Here is a 20,021-nt window from a genome sequence, read left to right as displayed (position 1 = left end):
GCGGTCTATGTTTTTTTAGGACTCTCCAGGTGTACGTGCCCATCAGACAGTTTTTCTACAATCTTATTCATCCAGACTACAGTGCAGTGACTGATGTGTATGTCCTGATGTTCCTCGCAGATACAGTGGACTTCATCATCATTGTGTTTGGATTTTGGGCTTTTGGGGTATGTCACAGAGGCATCTATCTGTAAATCCTCAGTAGGACTTACATGCTGTACATGCTAAGTATCATGTGTCTTCCTTCCTCAACCACTCTGTTGTATTTTCCTTTTCAGAAACACTCTGCAGCAGCAGATATCACCTCTTCATTATCAGAGGACCAGGTGCCGGAGGCATTTTTGGTGATGGTGCTCATTCAGTTTGGTACCATGGTGGTAGATCGAGCACTGTACCTCAAAAAGACTGTCATGGGAAAGGTCATCTTCCAGGTCATCCTTGTTTTCGGAATACATTTCTGGATGTTCTTTATCTTGCCTGGAGTGACAGAAAGGTATAACCCTCATAATCAGACAATATGGGTGGAATACGGATGCTCTATCAAGTTGTTTGTATTTAAATTTGAGATGGTTATAACTCAGCTTTGGAATCATGAGCAGGTTTCTTCTTGGTCTCATTTCTAAGCAGAATGTTGGAGTGCCTTTCCACAGCAATAACTGTGGCCAACATAAGTTTGAGGAAGAATTAATTATGTAAGTATGTACAGAAATATTCCCAACTTAGGCTAAAATGCAAGCAGGGGAAAGAGAACTTGCCTGTAATTGAATGATTAGAGCCCTCAGCTGAGACAATGTTGGCCTCTGATTCGGTTCCCTACTCCCAAGACTGCTGCACACTGGTTTAGAAGAGTGAGTAGAAAATGTCTCTCTCAGAGTAACTTACAATTTAGCACTTTCCTGGAATGTGTGAACTGTGGATTTAAATCTCCTTAGACTGAGGAATGTCTAAAACCCATGTCTCTTCTGAAGAGCAACAGTTCTCCTCCCCTGCTCCTGCCACATGGGTCTGGAGGCGATGTGGAGGTGGTCACCTGCTGTGTGAAATCTGGTATCACATCCCCGGTCAGGTTCACTCCCAAATCTAACATTTCTCCTTGCATGGCTCAAGGCAGTTACCACCTCAGTCTGCACTGCAGAGGTGGTAAGGTTCTCTCTCTAGTGCTTGGCTAACTCCCTTCTTACTTAGGACTTGAAGTATTTACCTCACTCCATTGACTATACAGGGAAGTTGAGTGTGTCACCTGGGCACATCACACTTCATTAACAGTCAAGTTATTTTACTGGGAAAAAACAAAATACGTGCATAGTGTAAAGAAAGACTGAAAGGTCTCATTTCCTCTCAAAAGCAAATGTTTTATTTTTCCTCAGTGCAGTAGTAATTGTGCCCCAACTTGAAAAAGAAGAACATTTTTCAAGTGGATGTCCTTTCTACTGCACATTGAGAATTGATGCAAAACTTATGGCTTTATTTGGTCACTTGAAAGGCAGTAAAATCATTTTGACTTTTTCTGTGCTTTTATGAAATTTATATCAAGTTGTTAATCTCAAATCTTCATCAGAAACTTCCTGTGTTCCTTCTAAGTCAGGCTGATTCTTAGAAGCCCCTGCAAATTTCTTAATGAAAATAGGTTTGCGGGATGTAATTGAATATTGGATCATGTCTGCCTCACAAATCCCGTCCATCATGAGGCGTCTCCTGCAGTTCCACCATGCTGCTGAACTGCAGTTGGACATGGCACTTGTTCACCAAGATGGTCAGGGGGATGGAGCACCTGACGTGTGAGGGGAAGTTGAGGGAACAGGGTTAGCTCAGTCTGGAGAAGAGAAAGGGAAGAGCAGTCTTCAGCTACCTATTAAGAGGGCATTGAGAAGCTAAGCTCTTTTCAGATAGGCCACAAGTTGGAAAAAAGGGAAATTCCAGTTAGGGATGAAAAATCTTTTCACCATGATGGTAGTCAAACACTGGAGCAGGTTGCCCAGGCAGGTTGTGGGATCTCCCTCTTCAGAGATATTCAAAACTCAACTGGACAGGTCCCTGAACAATTTGATGTAATTAGACCTGATTCAAGCAGGGGAGGGTAAAAAAGATGATCTTCGGAGGTCACTCCAACTCCAATTCCTGTATGAGTTCATGGCCGTGGAGGTGCCCCCGTGAACACAAATAGCCAATTAAAGCTGCTGAGATTCAGTCCAGGTGTCAGCCCTCTCAAAAGCCAGGCAAAGCAGTGTCTACCCAGGGCTCACAGAGGGATGTGCCATCGTAGGGGCCAAGGGCAGACTGTGTTGGGCAGCAGGATACTTCCAGCCTGCAGAGGAAGAGGGCACTGCCCAGAGCCTCCACTCTTCAGGAAGCCTATTTCCAATCTCTGCCCTGTGACCCTGAGGTGACAACAGATGCTGTTTGTAGACTTTCTCATCCAGCATCTTTCAAATACTGTTTTAATGCTGCAGTGGGGTGAGAAACCAAGGGCTTGTCACAGGATCTCAGGAGAGGGAAACCGCCAGGAGCACAAAACATTTCAAGCTAATTTGGTCATACACAGATACAAAGCTCATCATTTTCCTTTATCTGTCTTTTCCATTACAGGAAATTTAGCCAGAACACAGTTGCCCAGCTCTGGTATTTTGTGAAATGTGTTTATTTCGGCTTATCAGCATATCAGATACGCTGTGGATATCCAACTCGTGTTCTTGGCAACTTCCTCACAAAAAGTTATAACTATGTCAACCTGTTCTTATTTCAAGGGTAAGTCTAGACCTACTGCCCTCCTCCTTTCTTTTGTGAAATAAGGATCTGTTATCATGAGATGTTGGGGTTATTCATGACTTCTCTTCACAGCCTGCTGGAAATGAGACAGTAGATTTTGTACAGCACACTCTGTATATGCCGTATGTCCCCTGTAGTCCACAAAAAAGTCAATTTCAGGAATGCAAATTTCAGAAAAATCAGTCCCCCACTCTGAATCCAGAAGCCTGACATACCAGTCAGCCATTCAGGTCCCTATGGAAGAGACATTTTTAATACTTCTAAGAAATCACTTCTGTGAACAGATAGGGGGTACACATTGTGCTAGAAAACAGGTAATGTTATTTGCACTGCAGTCCTAAAAAGTAGTAAAAGGCATCAAATCACAAAGAGATCTTTGGAGCAGGTCTACAGGCTGTACTCAGCAGGTGAGAAGAATAAAGTGAAAGACAATACACGTGAGAAACAAGAGCTATGCATCAAAGAATGTTTCCTCTGTGTATCTTTTGAGAAGTGCTGCACATTTGAAACCCTTCAGGAGTTAGGAGTGTTAGTGCAAGTAACAGGCACAGTGTCACCTCGGAGTGAAAGGTGGTGTTAAGGAGGCATACCCCACCCTCCACTTACGCTGGTACCATGATGTTGTGATTAAGCCAGTTCAGAGCGTAGACATATTTCACAGAAAAGCTGGAATAATTTCAGCCTTTTCCCAATATTTTCAGTATGGGCTTGTTGCATTCCAGTAGGAAAAATTACAGAAGAAAGCTTTCTTCACATGAAATCGTCTTTGTGACCTGGCCAAGCAGAAAAATTTGGGACTAGTAAAGGGAGTGATGCACTTTGAACAGCTGCTATATGCATGTTGGTTTCCTGTTAGCCCACCTTCTGCTGCTGCTTAATCCTGAGTCATAAAACCCAATTCCATATGCAGCTGAGGACTGCCCACCTACTGCAAAGAAGCCATGCACCACTTGGCGTAAGGAGGTATAAAACAAATTCCTACCATCCTGTGGAAAAGATGTTTCTCTACTCCACTCCCAGGTCAGAGGAATTTGGGGATACAAGGAAGTGTCTCTTGTACCATTCCATCAGTGGCTTAATCACAGTTATTGGGCATAATGTTGTAAAAGCATGTTTATGGCCTGACAAGGAGATCTAGAGGAACATGAACTATGGCAAAAGACACCACCCTCAAACCATGAGTACTAGCTGTGCAATCTTGGGATATGATTGTATTTATTTTTGCAAAATCTCCCACTAAACTGTCTTTTAACATTGGCTTAATTCTCTCTCTTGTCATATATACACTTACTGTGGTCATTTAATGTGATCCCCATTTCTGATGAGTTACCTGCTGTGGTCTCCCTTCAGGTTCCGCCTAGTTCCGTTTTTGACCGAGCTGAGAGCAGTAATGGACTGGGTTTGGACTGATACCACTCTCAGTCTTTCCAGCTGGATCTGTGTTGAAGATATCTATGCTCATATATTCATCCTGAAGTGTTGGCGAGAGTCAGAAAAAGTAAGGAAGCCCCATATGAGTGATCCGGGCCTCCTCTCCCCCATGCAGAACTGAAGAGAAATAATCATGAGTCCCTAAACAATTGGGAAATCCACCATAAAGACAGTTTGTTAGAAGATACACCTGGTGTTTATGTTCAGAAATATTCAGACTATTGGGTACTTTTACGTTAGTTGGCAGTTGCCGCCAGTGAAATTTCAGATGGCTTCTCTTTTGTGCCTAGCTGATTTTTTCCACCGTTAACATGAGCTCCACAAGCATGCGCCTGCTAGCTTAATTGCATGCCTGAGTTTCAAGGCTGGGGTTGAAAGTCCTGGTATTCACACAGGCTCACTTTGTCCATAATAACTAAATGAGTAACCCGCGGTAGCAGGGAAGCTGTGGCTGAAGAGAAAGGTCAGGAGAAGAAAGAGCTTGTGCCTCTACAGTGTAGGTCCCAGGGACACCTGGTTCTTGTAACTGCAGAGGGAACTCAGCTGGCTCCTTTATCTCGGGAGAGCCCCTGCACATCCAGAACTGAACTGCAAGCCAGATAAACCCACCATTTGTCTGACTGAATTTCAGTCTCTTTAAGTCATTTAAGCTTCAGTTCAAATTAAACTTGCAAATTCTGGAGTCTTTATAACCACTATAAAGATTGCAACCATATGCTGGCTTATTTTGCCAATTTGAAAAAGGAATTAAGCATTCTTCTAAGAGTGACCCAACCAGTCAGAAATTGCACATCTGCAATGAAACAGCTGTATTTTTAAGTGTTACTGACGTATTTCTACTTTTATTATAATCCTGTCTCTTAATGGCAATTACTTTCCAAGTGTGTCACTTAGATTAACTCAGAGCTGACGTGCACACAAATCTTGTATATAGGTTTTTTCTGTATGACTTCCATTTCAGCCTTGAATGGAGTGTCATCAGAGGCTTCAGGAGTCAGCGAAATAATAATCCAGTTCCACTTTGACTGTCCGTCTCACTGCATTTTTTTATGCTACAACAGGATCACTCTGCATTATGTGTAGCATCGATCTGACGTGGGAAGATTTCCACATCTAAGCTAGCATGTGTGTGCTAATGCCATGTAGCAAAATAACCCATGACTTTATGAGTGTTGTTCGAGGTACTTTCATTCTCTCCATCCCTCTCTCACACTGAGTGGTATGCCTAAGTACTCTGACTGCTAGAGGCTCTCTGAGCTGTTCTGTAACATCATTAAAGGTGCCTGAACTAATCTCATACAGACAAATAATATACCCCTGGTGATCTTGATATGATATTTTAATGAAAACAGTATTCTGTAGTGCAAGACAAATGACTTGATACCCTGCTTTTGAAAAGTAACTAATTTGTTTTAAATATAGCATTGTATTACAAATTTAATATTCTCCTAGGGCTTTATGGATTCATGTTGTAAAGCAAGAACAATTTCCTGAAAGCCAGATTCCTGGCGCATGTTTGAGGTGCAGTGCAATACAATACATCTTCATTTTGCACATGCAGTATGCAGTGCATGAAAGACAGGATCCTAAAACACTGTGCAGAGTTAAATCCTGTAAGAGAATACACCAAAACAAATTAGAGTGCTGGTAAGGCATTTTACAGGATGGTGAAGCTATTGAAGCGTTCAATCATGAGGCCAATAACAGAGGGTGGGAGTTAAGGACAAGGCAGAACAGACATACCGTGTGATATGCTTTGAAAAGAGAAGGATAAAAGCAAAGTCACTTTTGGTCTCAGAAGCTAAGAAAGGGAAGGATGTTACATCAGCAGTGTCAAGACTTTAGGAACAGCAACAAAACTTTAAACATTATTTAAATACAGTTGGAGTGGGATTTACTAGAAACAGATTGGATCAAGCCGTGAACAACTCTTAGAAATACTGTCTGTGAGGTGTGAAATGAATGTGGAGGTAGTGCAATATCAGACAATCCTACTAATTGTGCATGTCAGTTGCTGGCAAACAATTTTTTTTTTTTTTTCCCCTGAAATACAGTTTCCAGCATTTCAAGCAATATGAGAGAAATTCTGCCTTAAGGAGCTTTGAGATAAAACTTTTTGGAAGGACAAATACAAGAAAGTGGGTCATTCCCAATATCAGTTTTTTGAACAAATTGTTGTATTACTGTTGCTGCTATTATTTTACGTTTGGTTCCTGTGAGTTCATGCTTGCACTCGTTCAGGCAAAAAATTCAACTTACCCTACCCAATTTTTCCCTTCTTTACAGTTGTGAAGAATCAAAACCACAGCGGTTTACAATATTTTTCACACCAGACACACTCTCAACATGGGTTCATTTGGCACTTTTCTCTGTTGTCACCAAAAATTCAGTGTCTGTGCAGGTTTGGCTAAAAATCTCAAAATAACTGGCCTGACAGTGGGTAGCAAATTACCACAGAAGACAGGAAGCCTTAAGATTGTTATATATTCACCCGTCAAATCATACCAAGTGTACCTCCGATAGAAGAGATATTACCATGTTGCTGTTTGCTTTTGCAGAGATATCCCCAGCCAAGAGGCCAGAAGAAAAAGAAAGTTGTGAAGTATGGAATGGGTGGCATGATTATCGTCTTGCTGATTTGTATTGTCTGGTTCCCACTGCTCTTCATGTCTTTAATCAAATCTGTTGCAGGCATCACCAACAAGCCTCTAGATGTATCAATCACAATAACTCTAGGAGGTTATCAGGTAAAAAAGAAAAAAGACTAAAAACAAACTCTGTTTTTGCACTGTATTTCCTTGTACTATTTCTTATTCCCTTCATTGAATTGAACTCTCCTACCTTACACAAGAGATCAGGCAAGCACCCACAAATGATCCCTTTTGGGTTTAAAAACACATTAGTTTATCACTGATGTAAAATACTATCTTCATTTGCAAGTTAAAACCAGAACCTACGGGCAGTGGAATGCAAATAAATTATCCTACATTAGGTGCACTCAGGTAACTGCCTACAGGTCCACATGGTAAATATAAGATAATTGGAGGTAGCTTGCTTGTCATTGGAATAAGATCATAACCTTCTGTTGAATTGAGTGCCATAATTGTCTTGGACTGTGATGCACAGGATGCTGTACTGTGTATGTAGCAGCTGATGTGAAGTAAATGTGACAAGTGTGTGTTCTTTTGTTTCCCAGCCTATTTTTACAATGAGTGCTCAACAGAGTCAGCTCAAGGATTTGAATCAGACCGGTTTCGATGCATTTCTGGGAAGCTATAGGGGTAACACTGTAAGTGAAATGTAGAATACCTTATTACTTAAAAATGTGTGCATGATTCCATGGAGGTCTTTTGTGAGTGTTGTTTGTGTAGTTGCAAGTGGTCATCAGCACAGCCCTCATCTGGAAGATGTTTCCATGAAGAGGGTTTGCATGAGTTAAGGGTTCGGACAGATTATTTGTCAGGACGGGGCTGGGTTATGGTGAGACAAGTTACCATTAATCGCGACATCTTTGCACAAAATCAGGGAAGACAGAAACCCTAGTTGGCCTGTCGCCTGAATAAAAACCTCCCCTCTAAATGACACAGACCTTCAGGAGACATGATGCTGTTGGTGTACTGTGCTGTGGGGACACAACAGTCCTGGCACTTTTAAGCCCCATGCTCCTTCCTATAGCACACACAGCTTTCACGTCCCAGTGAGGAGATGCGGTGCTGTCAAAAGAAAGTGTGTATGGCCTAGAAAAGGTTTGACATTAAAATGTCAAAACATAAACATTTAAACATAGTCTCACTATTTCATGGTTCAACATGCACAGTTACCACAAGTTTCTACAGGAAAAAGACTAGTAATTAGTAGAAGCTGTTGCATTACTAAAGTAACTGGGGCTTGATCAGATCTAACTTTAAAAGAAGTGCTTGCTGCTAATCCATTCAAGAATTAACATTTTTTTTATATTAGATCCTACCAAATAGCCCATGTATTATAGCAGTAATACTGTAATCTGGATCCACTTTGGAAGTTACCAGTTTCAAGTTGCCTTATCCTTTGTAGACATCTTTCTATGCAGAAAGATGTTTAACAAAAGACAGAGTAAAATTTTAACTTAAGTTTAAATAGACTCTGCAGTTTACCTGGTGAACTTTCAGACTCACTTTGGACTATGTGGCCATCATTCTTCAAACAGCAGGGCCATTCTTGTTTTGCCTTCTTAGCTCAGCTATACTTTGTTTATTTCCCATCCCATCTAAAGCCCCAGTTGGTACCTAAGGAAAACAAGCAGTGCAAACCGCTGCATTTACAATTAATCAAACATTTACAATTCTGCCTGACTGGGAAGTCTGGCTCTGTGTCTTGTGAATATCACCGCACTGAATTTTTCTTTTCCTCTTCTGCACCTACAGGCTGCTTTGCAGTTTCTAGAGGGCTATGGAAAAGAAGATATAACTCTAGCAGATCTAGAGGGAAATTCAAACTCTTTATGGACCATCAGCCCTCCCAGTAGAGAGAAAATGATACAGGGACTGTTGGATTTTTCAGCTGAGTTCACTGTAGTTCTTTCATGGAGCATTCAAAGGTAATGAACATAGCTGTCACGAGGTTGACGGATGACTTGCCAAGCGTTCGCTCAGCAGAACAGTTCCACGCTGCATTTTTGGTTTTTCAGCAAATTCTTTTATACTGCAGAGCGAAAAAATGAGAAAGTGGAAGGGAGAGAGACAGGGAGAGGTGACCTTTGTTACCCAGGAAAAGATTTGTTGCCTGCAGTTCTCAAAAAATAAAGAGAGAAGTAGAGCCACTTCCAAGTACATGATTTTAAAAAGCAGGCTGGAGTTTTCAGTGGGACTTGAAGGAGGGAAAACTAAGAAAATTTTAGCCAGTTTTAGATGGAGATGTTCAAATAAACTGCCCCAAACAGCAACATTGTTAGCATTTATGGGAACCGAATATTTAGACCTAGTTAAGGCAGAAAAACTATGAGGAAATACAAACAGAAGTCCTTGGTCCTCTTATTAAGGGAGTCTGGCACTGACCCAAACTATTTTTTAAATACACATATGCTCAGATACTTTTTTATGCAAGTAGCATAACAATGGCGCAGATCCATTTTGTAAAGACCTTTGCCTGTTTACTTGTGGTTCCTTTGGCCTCAGTGAACTATTACTTTACAATGAAGTTTTTGCAAGAGACAGCCTAGAATATAAAGTAGTTGCATGCAGGCTAGAGCACACCCAGTCACTGAAGTGGTTTGTTGGCTACTCTCTACCAGCTGGGATCCCTGTAGACTGCTGGATTAAATTGGAGCTGAGTCATCACTCCATGGAAATTAAGTCCCTTTGCAGCCCCAGTATCTACCTGTTTTGTTGGAAGCAGATGCTGGATTGTTACAGCAATCCTCAGCAAAAGACTGTGCACAAGAAGCGGGTCAGCTGAATCACTGTGGGAGCTCTGAACATGCTGGGTCAGTCCTTCCACAGTCAAAAATAGGCTTGTAATGAATCTGCACCCTTAATTCAACTTTATTTGACCCCCCTGGTTTTCCTGGAAGCATACGCTATTAGCTGGCGAATTACATCACTCCATCATTTCTGAACCTTATATTAATTTTTAATACTGCTACTCAGTTTGCCCGTATGCTTGCATAACTACAAACATTCATACACTGGTTGAAAGAGACCTTTTTCACCCTCAAATTATATCCTGTGGATTACATTGAGACCGTGGATGACTGAAAGTGGTAAAGACTTACCACAGTGACCTCCCACTTTTTCTCCGTGAAGGGAAACTGCTGTCTTTCATCTAGGCCAGGAGACCACAAGCAGCTGTAAGATGAGCCTTCTGTGTCCCTCAGGCAGCATACGTGCTTTCTGCCTTTGCCCATCGTCTGCCGGGGATGTTTCTGTGCAGCCCCCAGCAGCCTGGGAGCTGCTCTCCCAGCTGCTGCATCCCGACCACAGGGCACGGTACAAGGCGTCCTGCAAAAGCTGATCCTGCCCCAGCTGCCTTCTGGGGAGGAGGCAGGGGGGTCCTATCATCCTGTTAGCCACACATCTAACTGGCCCAGTCTGCTGGGCTGAGGTGGGGGTTTGGGAAGCTCTAGCCGACTGCAGCATCCTTAGCTGCCCTGGCACAGAATGTGTGGTAATGCAGACAGTCCTGTTGCCTGCAGGCATCCTCCCTTTCCTGTTCTGTTCTGACTGATGCAATGAGCAAAATTAACATTAATCTGTCACCATTGTCCTGTAATACATACAAAGGCATAGTCAGTTAGAAAAATACCCCTTTAAGGCTGCTACATAGCCTCTGAGAGAACGCACACCATCTCAGGTACAGGTAGCATGATGCTTACTTTAGCAAAGACTGGGCTAGCCCGGGTCAGTGCAGTTAGACTCGTTAGACAACTACCTCTAGCGTTCAGCAAACAAGTGTTTAAGTTATGCTCTCATTGTAGGTTGACAATATGTCTTCTCTTCTACTTACAACAGAAATCTCACCCTTGGTGCCAAAGCTGAAATAGCATCAGATAAACTTACCCTTCCCCTACCAGAGAACACCAGAAGAGCTATTGCTACAATGATGTCTGGACAGCAACTGGAAAAGGTGTAAGTTATTTTCTGTGCCTATTTATAGGCAAACCTTCCCTTTTTAAACCTAATTTCCTGAGGAGGTCAGGCTTGTGCAGCCGTATCATTTGTCTGCCTATCTGTTCCTCTCTAATAACTTTGGAGCCTTGTTCACAGAGGCCAACAGCATTGAAGTCACATAATAGTAACATTAAAGGTAAAAGCTTATTTCCTGTGATAAATGTAGGCTGAGAAGACCATGAACACTGGAACACCACCAACAAGCATGGTGAAGCTATCGGTTATTTTTTATTTGGTTTATTGGATAAGCACGAGTTCATTACAGTATACTCACAGTTAAACTCTCCTTTGAGTTACTTCAGTTCAACTTGATCTGAGGATGTTGTATTGATGATTTTTTTGTTCTAAATAACCAACCAGACTGTATTTCTCATTGTTATTCTTGAATAGTACTGGGCTGGCAAGGAAGTGTTAAATCACTGCGGTCAAAGGGTAACATCTGCAGTTGTTTCTGACATCAGATCTTTTCCTGTAATGGAAATTCACAAGGCAGAAAGAGCACGCTCTTCATATGAATATCAAACATTATTCTATGGATATAGCCTTATAGCATTAACAGCAGTGGTGCCTCCTTTCAGATTTGAAAGGAGTCTGGCTCTTCCTCTTCCGCCTGCTCACTGGGGATTACTTTACAGCAGTAGTCTCTTAAATACTGCTAAGCCAATGTGTCATCCCTGAGGGTCACCCGGTCTGATTTGTGGCCACAAGAGTTGAAAAGTTAAAGCTGAGGCCAGCTGGGACAGTGAAAACTCTGAGAGGTTCATATCTGTTAGTAGGTGGAAATGAGACCTGTCTTTTCTGTGCAGAGCTATTTTTCTGCACCCACGCACACTTGTACATCCAAACAGACTGTGGCTGCACATCTGATCATTGCATTTAAAAAATATTTTACGCCTCTTTTACTTTTCTGCTCTGTGAGGATAAGGGAATATTTCCTAAGGGGATGTAGTGCCAAGAAGGGTAGATTTTTCTTTTTTGTGGGAAGAGGTAGTTCATTCATAATTCTCTCTTTGCACGAAGCAAGCAGTAACATAGAAGATATACCTGCATTTGCCTGTGTGGCAATAATAGTGTTGATTTAAGCTTTTTTTACTTTGTCATGAAGGAAAAATGGTTGTGGCAGCCCATAGCCATTTGCCCACTTCAGCAAGGAGCTTTCTGCCACCTCCTGTGCTGGGACAACTTAGCTGCTGAGCTCTTACCTATCTTTCGGGCCTGCTGGAGTGGTCAGGAGGGATTTTAGATTGGCCACCTCTGTTCTTCTTCAGCCTGGTGTATACAATGTAGCAAAGTGTCACAGGACTTCCCTGAGAGCTCCCCTTCCCTGGAATTTTTCAGTCATTTGAGGAAAAAGTTAGGACAGTATCTCTGCTTTTAATGAAGTGTCTTTCTCTCTGGATACTGGTAATTTATTCCCACTTAAGCTGATTTAATTTTGAGTCCAGTGGAAGAACTTTTGCAAACATCTTTCTTTTAAAGTTTGAAATCCTCCTACAGACTGTGCAAATATTTCCCAATGAAGGATTCTGGCAAAAATTCTCACTCTTTTCAGGTGTTATTATCGAAACATCTTGCAATTCTGAAGAACTAACTGTTCTCACCACATATTTTTCTAGCTTGTTTACTACTGTGATGTGTTACCTTTCTTTGTGCTGCTTACATAGCTGACTATAAAAGCAGCTTTGTGAAAAAGGGGAACAAAATATAAAGTCTACATTCCTTGCAAACACACATGCCCCAGGTGTGTAGGATTCATGGCGTGTGAATGGTGACATTATGGATGGAGCTCCCTGCTGAAGTACTGACAGAACATAGTTAATAAATCCAGCTAACTTTCAGATGTGACATCTGAACACTATAAAATCATAGCTTAAGCCAAGAATTACTGGGAAGTGTGTATAGCCCTGTTAGGTATTTCTGAATTATTTTAGAGGTATAAAAATATGAAATATTTGCTTTCTCATTTTTTCCAGAACATTAGAGACAGTGTACCCGTACTACATCAAGGCTCCTAGTGATTCTCTGGCAAAACCCATAAAGCAGCTATTGACAGGTATGTGTTCAGACCATGGAAAACAGAGTATGGTTGAAAGAAGTGCAACACAGCACTCACATTTGCACTTTCACTGAGCTGTTATGGGGCACCTCGGGCTGAAATGCACTTACAATGGTTTCTACCTGGTGCCTGCAAGCTTGGGGAGAGATGAGGGAATACAGTATAAGGCAGAAAATGCATCTGGATGTATTTTAGCTTTGTGTTTAACAGTAAGGACTCTAAGGATGAAGGCCAGCTCCTTTCCTTCAGGTCTGCTTTCAGGAACTGCTTTCCCTTGTTTTCTGAGTAAGTGATGACAAGTTTCACTTCTCGGCATCTCCCTGCTACCTGACAAACAGTCAGTAGTGCTGCATGTCTGCTAATGTAGCTCCTCAGATTAAATAATGACACTGAATGATTTATTTTTTTAGCTATTCCTTCCTTATTGGCTACAAAGAATCCAACTTAGATAAAACATTGAATTTCGGAGTGCTATTACCCAATCAGAATGCATACAGGTACTCATAGACATCCAGAATACATACACGCATGTGCGCATACATGCAAGTGAAAAACCTGTTGGGTTGGAAGAGTAGGAACAAGTCTTTATCTAAGAACAGAGGTTGCTCAACAGAGGTTAAATTTGGCGCTCGGGTGTAGTAGTAGTACTATGTAATACATTACTGTGTAGTAGCTTACTGTTCAAGGTTCAGTGAGCATGATTAGATTAGTTGGGGAAAATACGAGTAGCAATAAATTACAAGTGTTTCACTGTCATTAGTCAGGTCCTGTCCTAAAGAACTCTTAATCTGAGATACTTCAAAAGGGCTTTAATGTATACACTGCTAACGTACGTTCCCCAGAAATCAGGAGGGCCAGCATTCACCTCCTGTCTGTGTGATTAGTATGCGTAATAGGATAGTATGCTTTTCTTGATAGAGGAGAATAACAGTCATTTACAGTGATAGTTTCACTCTGACATACAGAAGCTGACCACTATCCCTCCAGGTTAAATGTCTGTCTTTAGGCCTGAAATGCAGACATGCTGACTGTCATTGATACTTTGGCCTGAAAATATTGAAATAATTTGACAGTTGTACAGAAGAAATCATAGGTGATATGAAACATTTTATTTATTTAATGCACATTCAGATGAGATTTGCAGAAGGAAAACCACAGAAGTCTAGATATTATACTTTTGTACAGAAATAATGTAAAATAGGTTTTAGGAGAATTATAACGAACCTTTACTCCTACATTGCTCAGTCACTTTATTATGCAGATGTTTGAAGTATATGACTCAAAACAGTTAGACTTTTGCAATTCTTGGTATTTATATTAACATTTCTTTTTTTCAATAGACTGCAGATGGGAAAACATTACAGTTTCCCTGGTCAAAAATGTGTCTGATGAGGGAGTTCGTGAGTGGTGGGTTTTGAATCAGCTTGGAAAAAGATACAAAACATCTGAAGAGAGTCTTGAACTCTTCATATTCAGTGATAAAGTCAGTCCACCAAGCCTTGGATTCTTGGCTGGTTATGGGTAAGAAGGAATCTTTACGTAAAATTAAAATCATGTAGATAATATAGAAGTAGAGGTGACTTTATTTGCTGGTTTGGGGGTTTTACTTCTTTTTATTGTTGTAGTGACTGAACATAACAAGATTTTGAAAAGGGGTTTTGTGAGATTTTCAAGTTCATGTCTATTAATGTTACCTATAGAAAGCTTCATATTTGTAAGGAATGGTATTACCCTTGATACCTGCTCTCCAGTGGGAAAAAAAGCAGAAGCACCCTTCGCACCCATTTCCTATTGAACTAAAACCATTCAAAAGATGTTAGTTTAGCTACAGGTCAAGTTCTGCCCAAACTCTGCCCAGTTTTGGTGACCTTCCCAATCTTGTAGCCAGGACCCTGGGTGTGAAACAGTTATGAAATACATCTCCACAGACAGGTGAAGGCAGGAGGCTGTGCCTTCCTGAGAGGTATGCCCTTCTGGCATGATTTTGGAGAACTCCTCGTAGGAGGTTTATCAGGGCAGGACAGGTAAACTTTAGTCTGTCACCAGTTACATGTACTTTAATAAAAAATACTAGATATGAAACCTGACAGATCGTTTGCCTTTAGCAGCCAACCGTTGTCAGATTTCCCATTGTGACTTCCAAGCTGTAGCAGACAGGATGTGAGACTGTCAGTGACTGGGTTAAACCATTTAAGTCAGCAGCCTCAGCTGTTTATGTTCCCAGATTTCTGTGGTGTTTGAAGAGACCTTATTTTCCTTCATCCCACAGCACAGCAGAAATAAGATCCTAATTAGAAATTAATGTTCATTCAGCTGACAGACTACACTTAGCCATGTAGATGAGCTTGCTCACACTTGGCTGACCCTTTTTCAAGGCATGATTTGAACTCTTTCCTTTCTTTCTTTTCAGCATCATGGGACTATATGCCTCGGTTGTCCTGGTGATAGGGAAGTTTGTCCGTGAATTTTTTAGTGGGATCTCTCACTCCATCATGTTTGAGGAGCTACCCAACGTAGACCGAATCTTGAAGTTGTGTACTGACATTTTCTTAGTGCGAGAGACTGGAGAACTGGAACTAGAAGAAGACCTGTACGCCAAACTAATATTCCTGTATCGCTCGCCAGAGACTATGATCAAGTGGACTAGGGAAAAAACTAATTGATGTCTTTGGTGTCACACTGCGAATCGAGTTGATTTCATCTGAATTTTAAAGGGAAAAAAAAAAGCACAATATTCTCTTAAGAGCTAAGCCTTTTATAGTTAGGTAGCAATGATTTTTCACTGAAGGAGTCCTGGAAGCTACAGCCTTAGGAATCCATGCTGCCTTTCAAATTAAGGATCAACAGTGAAGAAGGTTGGATGATTCGTTGTTTTTAATGTGCCACTCCTCTACAATCTGGGGACTGCTTTGTAATTTAATCAACAAAAAGTTTGCATCTTTGTCTGGCTAATTTAATTTTCCAGACAATCAGTACAACTTAAAGAGAAAAGAAAGGAGTGAACCCACAGATGACTCCAGTGTACCTTCTTAACCCTTTCTGGAGCCATACAGATTGGATTGTGCAATATGCTGTTGTACATCACTGACTTTCAAGCTACAGTAATGGGACACTGACTAGCCTTCAGGACACCCAAGACCCAGAGCTGCAGTGGGAACTGAAGACATTCTAGCCACACCCATTTGTAGAAAAGCAGAGGTTTTGATGTACAAAGGACACTGTGGACAAGCCTCTGTTAGCAAAAAGAAAACAAGTAACAATCTCTTTAAATGCCTTATTTTATTTGTACAGTCACAGAAGACATTTCCACCAAACATCAATGACTTTTCTCAGGAAAAAAAAAAAAAAACCAAACAACTGAAACTTGACACTTCGTCAAGGTTAACTAATGGCTAGAATAATGATGGTGAATTATTGGGGTGTTCTGCTGGGCCATTCTCTTCAAAGTTACTGCTTTCCATTAGAGGAGAAAAGAAAGTGAACTCAGTGACCTAAGGAGCTACTTCATTTCTTATAACCCTTTAAAGACTGAATAGTGTGTGCTTCTCTTTGCTCCCCATGACATGCTTTTTCCCATTTCGATGATTTAAGGCAACCATTGTTTTGCTGTTCGCTGATACTCTTCTTCCAGTGTTTCAGGTATACAAAAATGTTTACATATTCCAAGTCACATTTTTACATCCGAGATGGGTTTTTCTTTTTAAGTTCCCAAATATAGACATACATATGAGCTTGAAAATGGCCTTTTTCTTAAATTACTATTATTAGTGACACAAATGGCTCATTAGAGAACATTGTAGCATGAAAATTTACAATTGCAGTGTAGGTTTCATTCCATGTTAAAAAAATTATTGAGAAAAAAAAATAATTGAGTGGGTAGGGTATGTTAAAAGGGTATACTGTGTAGTTTTGATTCAGTAATGACTTAAAATAAAGCACATGTTGCAAAGTCATTTTAGAAGTATTTTTTCCTCTGCCTTTTTACATGAAATGGGAAAAGTTTGACATTCTTCTAACTCTGTGACAAATAAATCTCTTTCTTGTAGTTAGCTGCTATTTATTATACGAATGATTAGTTAATCACCAGAAAGAAACTAATACAACATGATTTGCTGGCACATTTTACTGCAGAACTTCATAAAACAGCACAACTAAATGAAGTTGCAACATACTCTGCTGAGTGCTTCCATGACAAATGCTGTCACATCCATTCTATACTGTGAAAACTAACATTTTGAGCACCACAAAGTGCACAAAATAAAAATTGCTTCTTCATATTGTAACAATAAAATTATTTGGTGACTGGAACTCACTGGAAGACAACCTGATTTCCTGCGAAGTGTAACGGAAAGGTGGCTGCTCCTCATGCAGCCAGGCAGCATTCCCCAGTGGAGAATTTTGCTCCATTTCTTCCATAGGACCTGTGAATGAAAATCAAAATATACAGGTCAGCCCTGACATAGGATCCAACAGGGATGCTAAAACGTCTGTTGTGGTTAGATGGATCCTTACCTGGGTGTTCAGTGATTTTAAGGAGAGCAACACTGGAAGGAGAAGTGTGAAGGGTGTAATGTGTTTCTCAAGGTACCAGCCAGCAGAACCATGCCGGCCACAGTTGGTCCTAGCTCCCTTCCTGGTTCCTTCTGTTTAACAGGCACTTCCTTTCTGGTGAGAAAAATCTATCTATCTGCAGAATGAGCTGTACAGTTATTTGGGCTTTGCAGAAATGTGCTGCTCTTTCTTTCATGGATTGATCAAACTTTGAAAATAAAAGGATTCTTCTGTTGGTTTTTTATTTATTTTTTTAAAACAATCTATAGTCAAATTGGTGACATGGACTGGATAGCTAACTACAACAGGTGAAAAGTGTACTGCGGATGACCATCCTTTGAGCCCAACTGTCCAGATAAAGTCAAACTGGCAGCCAGTTCCTAGTGGCAGTCTTTAGGGAATCAATACTGGGGCCAGTACCATCTAATGTCTTTATTAACAACCTGGAGGACATGAGAGAGTGCACTTTCAGCTAGTTTGTGGACCACACCAAATCTGGGTCTGGGGAGGTTTGTGATAACCCAAGTGTGTCAGCTGCCCTGCCGGGGAATGGGGTGGGCAGTTGTTGCACGGAAGGCAGGACTGCCTTTCAAGAAGGGACCTCAAGATGCTGGAGAAATGAGCTGCCGGGTACTTCGTGAAGTTCAGCTAAGACAAATGCAAAGTCCCCCATGCAGCAACTCAGACTAGGTAGGTGGCTAGGGAACAGCTTTACGATAAAAGGAGCCGGGGACGGGGGTGGGAGTTGCACATATATCAGCAGTGTGCCTTTGAGGCAAAGAAAACGGCCAGCATACTGGGCTGCTCTTACAAAAGCACATCTGAAAGTCAAGGAAATTTATTAGTCCCCTCTATTCAGCAGTTGTGAGACCACATCTGGAGAGCTGCATGCAGGTTTGGGGTCTCCAGTGCAAGGAAGACACGTACTGGAGTGAGTCTGGCAGAGGGTTGGAGGACGTGACGTGCGAGGAGGGGCTGAGGGAGCTGGGCTTGTTCAGCCTTAAAAAGGAGAAGTCCAAGGGGAGAGCTTACTGGTGTCTGCAGCTACGTAATGGCGAGGTGCAGAAAAGGTGGAGCCAAGCTCTGCAGAGCTGCACAACGATGGCTCAAGAGGCAACAGACACAAGTCGCGACAAGGGAGGAAAATTGTTCTCACCGTAAGAGTAGTCAAACACTGGAGCGAGTGCCCAGAGAAGCTGTGGGACCTTCAGCCTTGGAGTTTTTCAAAACTTGACTGGACAGACCCTGAGCAAGCTGTTGTAACTGGCCATGCTTTGCCTGGGAGGTTTGACCTGAAGCTTCCTGAGGTCCCTTACAACCTGAATTGTGCCATGCTTTTGGGATTCTGCCAGAGACACTGTAGCTTACCAAAAAACAGTGTATTGGCTGCTGTAACAACCACCGCCAAACTGTCAGAATAAAGTCACTGGGTCCAAAGCAACAGTATAGTTACACAGAAATACTTGTACCTACGGACACCTAAGTCTGTAGTAAGCCCCTGTGTCCAATTTTTCAGCGCTGAGCACTGCCAGGGAAAGGTTCTGTTTTCCCTCTTCCACCCTTGTAATCAAGAAATCATGGCTCACAACATGATAACATAAGCACTTATCTATACAAATGGACTGAACTGGGTAGATGGGATTAAATGGCCTTTTAGAAGGTTACCAGGTCAGGCTTAAATGAAATGGATCCTTGTGGTTATTTTGCCAGGTTTTATGACTCCTTCCTGTTTTGTTCAATACAGGAGCAGCTCTTCAATGGAATAAGCCTAGGTAAGACAAGAAGAAACAGCCTTAAAATAGAACCAGTTTTGCTTTATAAGCATCAGTGTTTTTACTTTCCTTACAGGACTTGATATTGTAGTGTTTCCAAAGAAGCTGTAGGTTCAGTGCTGCACCAGGAGAGGTTCAGACTAGATGTCAGGAAGCATTTCTTTACCGAGAGGGTGGTCAAACCCTGGAACGGGCTTCCTAGAGAGGTGCTCGATGCCCCAAGCCTGTCAGTGTTTAAGAGGCATTTGGACAATGCCCTTAGCAACATGCTTTAACTTTTGGTCAGCCCTGAAGTGGTCAGGCCCTTGGACTAGATGATTGTTGTAGGTCCCTTCCAACTGAAATGGTCTAGTTTAGTCTATTCCTCAGTGTCATCAATAACAAATTTCATGTCTGTGGTATTGTCACAAAAGGCATTTTTCCAACCTAGCTCACAGCTTTTGAGAAAAGAAATTGCAAAATGTTTCTTTATGAGGCTGAGCTATGCTGATGATAGTCCACAAACCCCACCCTTGCACCACAGAGAGTCAGAGTGCTGAACCTACGCTTTTCTGACCATCCATACTGTTAAGAGGAGGACAAACTTCAACATGAGATCACTTTGCTCAGGGACTTGTCCAGCTGTGGTCTGGCAGTCTCCAAAGATGGCAACGTCACAACCCCTCCAGTCTGTCCCAGTGCTTAACCACCCTTGAGGTGAACAGAGGTTTTCCGCGTACCCGTTTGGATTTCCTTCTCGCAGCTTTGTAGCATGGCAACTTGTCCTTTCTGCTCGGGAAGCTGTTGTCTGTTAAAGTGTCC

General features: G+C 41.7%; 1 protein-coding gene across 17 annotated transcripts in view; it reads left to right on the top strand.

Moving 5' to 3' along the window:
• Nucleotides 1-17,683, top strand: part of PIEZO2 (piezo type mechanosensitive ion channel component 2) — a 313,966-nt gene extending 296,283 nt beyond the window's left edge. For all 17 annotated transcript variants that reach the window (XM_030012388.2, XM_030012391.2, XM_030012402.2 and 14 more), the window contains 11 exons: nucleotides 20-167; nucleotides 279-493; nucleotides 2,587-2,745; nucleotides 4,117-4,264; nucleotides 6,756-6,944; nucleotides 7,394-7,486; nucleotides 8,601-8,773; nucleotides 10,683-10,799; nucleotides 12,815-12,894; nucleotides 14,238-14,418; nucleotides 15,308-17,683. In XM_030012388.2, coding sequence (XP_029868248.1) covers nucleotides 20-167; nucleotides 279-493; nucleotides 2,587-2,745; nucleotides 4,117-4,264; nucleotides 6,756-6,944; nucleotides 7,394-7,486; nucleotides 8,601-8,773; nucleotides 10,683-10,799; nucleotides 12,815-12,894; nucleotides 14,238-14,418; nucleotides 15,308-15,560 — 1,756 coding nt within the window. In that variant the 3' untranslated portion in view covers nucleotides 15,561-17,683. The remainder of the gene's footprint in view (nucleotides 1-19; nucleotides 168-278; nucleotides 494-2,586; nucleotides 2,746-4,116; nucleotides 4,265-6,755; nucleotides 6,945-7,393; nucleotides 7,487-8,600; nucleotides 8,774-10,682; nucleotides 10,800-12,814; nucleotides 12,895-14,237; nucleotides 14,419-15,307) is intronic.
• The last annotated feature ends 2,338 nt before the right edge of the window (nucleotides 17,684-20,021 follow it).

Source organism: Aquila chrysaetos, chromosome 4, assembly GCF_900496995.4.
Source record: "Aquila chrysaetos chrysaetos chromosome 4, bAquChr1.4, whole genome shotgun sequence".
In the NCBI taxonomy this organism is placed as follows: domain Eukaryota; kingdom Metazoa; phylum Chordata; class Aves; order Accipitriformes; family Accipitridae; genus Aquila; species Aquila chrysaetos.
This window is presented reverse-complemented; position numbering and strand designations above follow the sequence as displayed.